Source organism: Etheostoma spectabile, chromosome 21 (assembly GCF_008692095.1).
Source record: "Etheostoma spectabile isolate EspeVRDwgs_2016 chromosome 21, UIUC_Espe_1.0, whole genome shotgun sequence".
NCBI classification, from domain to species: domain Eukaryota; kingdom Metazoa; phylum Chordata; class Actinopteri; order Perciformes; family Percidae; genus Etheostoma; species Etheostoma spectabile.
The window spans coordinates 7,058,454-7,061,392 of NC_045753.1; the positions used below are offsets into that span (position 1 = coordinate 7,058,454).

Sequence of the window (2,939 nt, forward strand, 5' to 3'; positions counted from 1 at the left end):
TCCAGATATTACCAGCATGGGTGGCCCAAGGGAACCCAAAGCTGAACCTCTAGCTTTGGCAGAAGTGCATCATTGACTCATTCTGCAAGATTCTTGGTGTTTTTACTCTGACAAATGCTTACCTTTTTAGCTGCATGGCTACTTCAGAGCAATTCATCTGTTTGTTTTTTGTGGATTTGAAGTCAATGAAATTTGAGTATGAGCTGGCTCTCATTTCAGCTGCTGTTGTTTGTGTTAATTCTTGTGCTTTCTTGTTCCCGCTTGTGGACTAGAACATTTGGGAACTAGAAGACTACAAACACAGTATTTTTCATAATGTACATTATCCAGTCTACATAACAGAGCATTTAGAGTCTGGCAGGATAAGATGCCTTGAATGACTTAGGCATGATGGGAAAGTCCCTGGTATTCCCTGGCTATGTTTACCCCCTAAGCCTGGGCATATCAATACCCCTCTGCGACCAAGCAATACCATAAAAATATCATAGGGTATAGCCTCTGAGACAGACAATTGCAAAGCAAATAACATTAGTTACAATTATTTTCCATTTCAAGTTTTGGCTAGCATGTACTATATTCCAAAGCAACTCGCAAGACAATGGCTACGTTGGTTCCTGTATCTTAAAATTATCTAAATTAGCAAAATACATCAGCCCAAGGCACGAAAAGCACATAAGCCAGATATACTTGAATCTGTTTATTATGTCTAGACGTGATTCTCAAACAGATCTCTTTTGAGTTTGCTTGGAACTGATACAACCAAAAGGTAAGCTAGGATAACAGAGTCAGTGTTTAGGCTGGTTCCCATCAACTCCCATACACGCTGTTGCAAACTGACAATGTATTGCCGTCAACAACAAAGGTAAAAGACCTTTAAAAAAGTCACAACAATATGTTTGGCTTTTACAGAAGTAAAGACGCCTCAGTGGACTGCTTGTCAGTGAAAACCCTCCGATAAATTGAAATCCAGCTAAACCCCATGGACAAAAAATTGGTGATGACCTTCTGTCCCATACAGAGAAATGGCAACATATTAATGCTGGCCGGTTACAGTGTGTCTAATACCGTTACATCAGTTAATCCGCACCTAGATTAACACCTCGCACTTTATTCTACTGTAAGTAAGCCTCATCCTCTAAACAGGCCTCTAGTTTGACCACAGTCAATTAGCCCATTTCCCATGTGCCTCTTTGGCTAATGGATGACCCACTGTCACATCATGTTGGCAGCTCTCTTTAATGCTCACACTTAATTTAATTGCTACAAACACACATACACACAGTGTGCCCAGAGGAAATGAAGGTAGCTCCATAGGGAACAGTTTTTTATAATAGTCCAGTTTTATGGAGCTCTCCCTGGGGTGACCAGGACCTATTTCCTCTGCCTTTAGGGTCTCATTCAGGATACAGGAGGGTGCTAAATTACACACCAGCCCACATCACCAGCCTCTTTTGTCTCAGCACACCTTTAAAGTATAGTGTAAGCTAATTGTAATAAGTTACTCCCCAAGTGGTGTTTGTGATACATAACTTGGATGGTCCATTTATGAAATTTAGGTTTAATTTCCTTTACTCCAAGGTTTAGCAACCGATAAAGCAAAAACAATATTTTGTTACAAATGATTTCGACAGATAAAGTTAAAGTAAAGTTACTGTAACAAGTTTAACAGTGGAGCCTATGATTTTACTCCGTTGTTTTTAGCTGACAAAGCCATATTTTGTTTGACCGCAATACAAAATGGAGGTCAGTGTGTGTCTGATAGATAGCTTTAGACTTGATATTTTAATAAAGCTCTAGCTGAGCAAATGATTTGTAACTCACAGATATATGCATAAATTATATTTTACAACTGCTACAGTCATTAAAGATACCGGCTATCTTGGATTAAGGGTACATGAGCTTCACAGCTTTCATACTTTCTGTATTGTGATTAGCATTAGGACACTTTGCTTACTCTTGTTCTTTTTGTTGTGTTTTCAACCACTGTTATTGGCATCCATGACAGTTGAACACAACTCATCATTTTTTTTGTCTTAGGTCTGGCAGTGTGAAGAATCACTGGGATGAAATCTACGACTTTGTAGAGAATTTAGCTGAGAAATTCAAAAGGTAAGAAACACTTCATCCACACATACAGTATTTAAACATTTGCATGTTAACAAAATGAACTAATCAAATATGCAGGAGGAAAATGGAATTACATATGTGGACTAGCCTATGTATTGTAACATTTAACTCTAAGTCACCAGACATAAAACAGCCGTGTTGCCTCTGTACTTGACTTCCTGGAGTCCTGAGATGTAGATTACTACATGCACATTTTTTTCACAAATAAACTAAAATAGCAACTTTTGAGTGACATGGTTTGAATACCAAAATTTGAGCCAAATCCTGCACACTGGCACATCCATGCAGGGTGGCCCTTGGTGTCCCGAGACGTAGATCACTGAGGAGAAACACACATTTTACACAGCAGTTACCCCGGTAGAGTAAAATGAAATCTGTCCCTACAGAGACAGCTGGCCATATGCTAAGTCACTCAGCATACAGGCGGATGTTTCCCTCTGTCTCTGCAGTAGCTGAGCTGATGTCTGGTGTTACTGGGGTTACCAGCAGAGACTACCATAGCATGGGTTTTACAGCCTCTTTAGAGGAGAGTAAAGTGGGAAGCTTTCAGAAGTCGGAATCATTTATTTGTCGTTAAATGATTCTTATAAATGAATATCTAAAAAATAAAAATGGACGGTCAACCATGTTATGAGTGTTGGTGTTGAATAGTTTGTCCACCAGAGGGCGTTTTACAACATCCCTGTTGGAAACACTGATTTTTTAGTTTTTGTTCAAAGAACTTTAAGTTTAATATCTTAAGTTTGTATTTTTTTACATTTCATTTATCAGAACTTTAATATATTTTGATGTTCCTCTGTTCTGTTGTGACA

General features: G+C 38.7%; 1 protein-coding gene across 1 annotated transcript in view; it reads left to right on the forward strand.

The window, feature by feature from the left end:
• Positions 1 to 2,939, forward strand: part of antxr1c (ANTXR cell adhesion molecule 1c) — an 81,725-nt gene that overhangs the window by 9,290 nt on the left and 69,496 nt on the right. Inside the window, exon 2 of the mRNA XM_032502874.1 lies at positions 2,038 to 2,109. Within this exon, the coding sequence (XP_032358765.1) occupies positions 2,038 to 2,109 (72 nt within the window). The remainder of the gene's footprint in view (positions 1 to 2,037; positions 2,110 to 2,939) is intronic.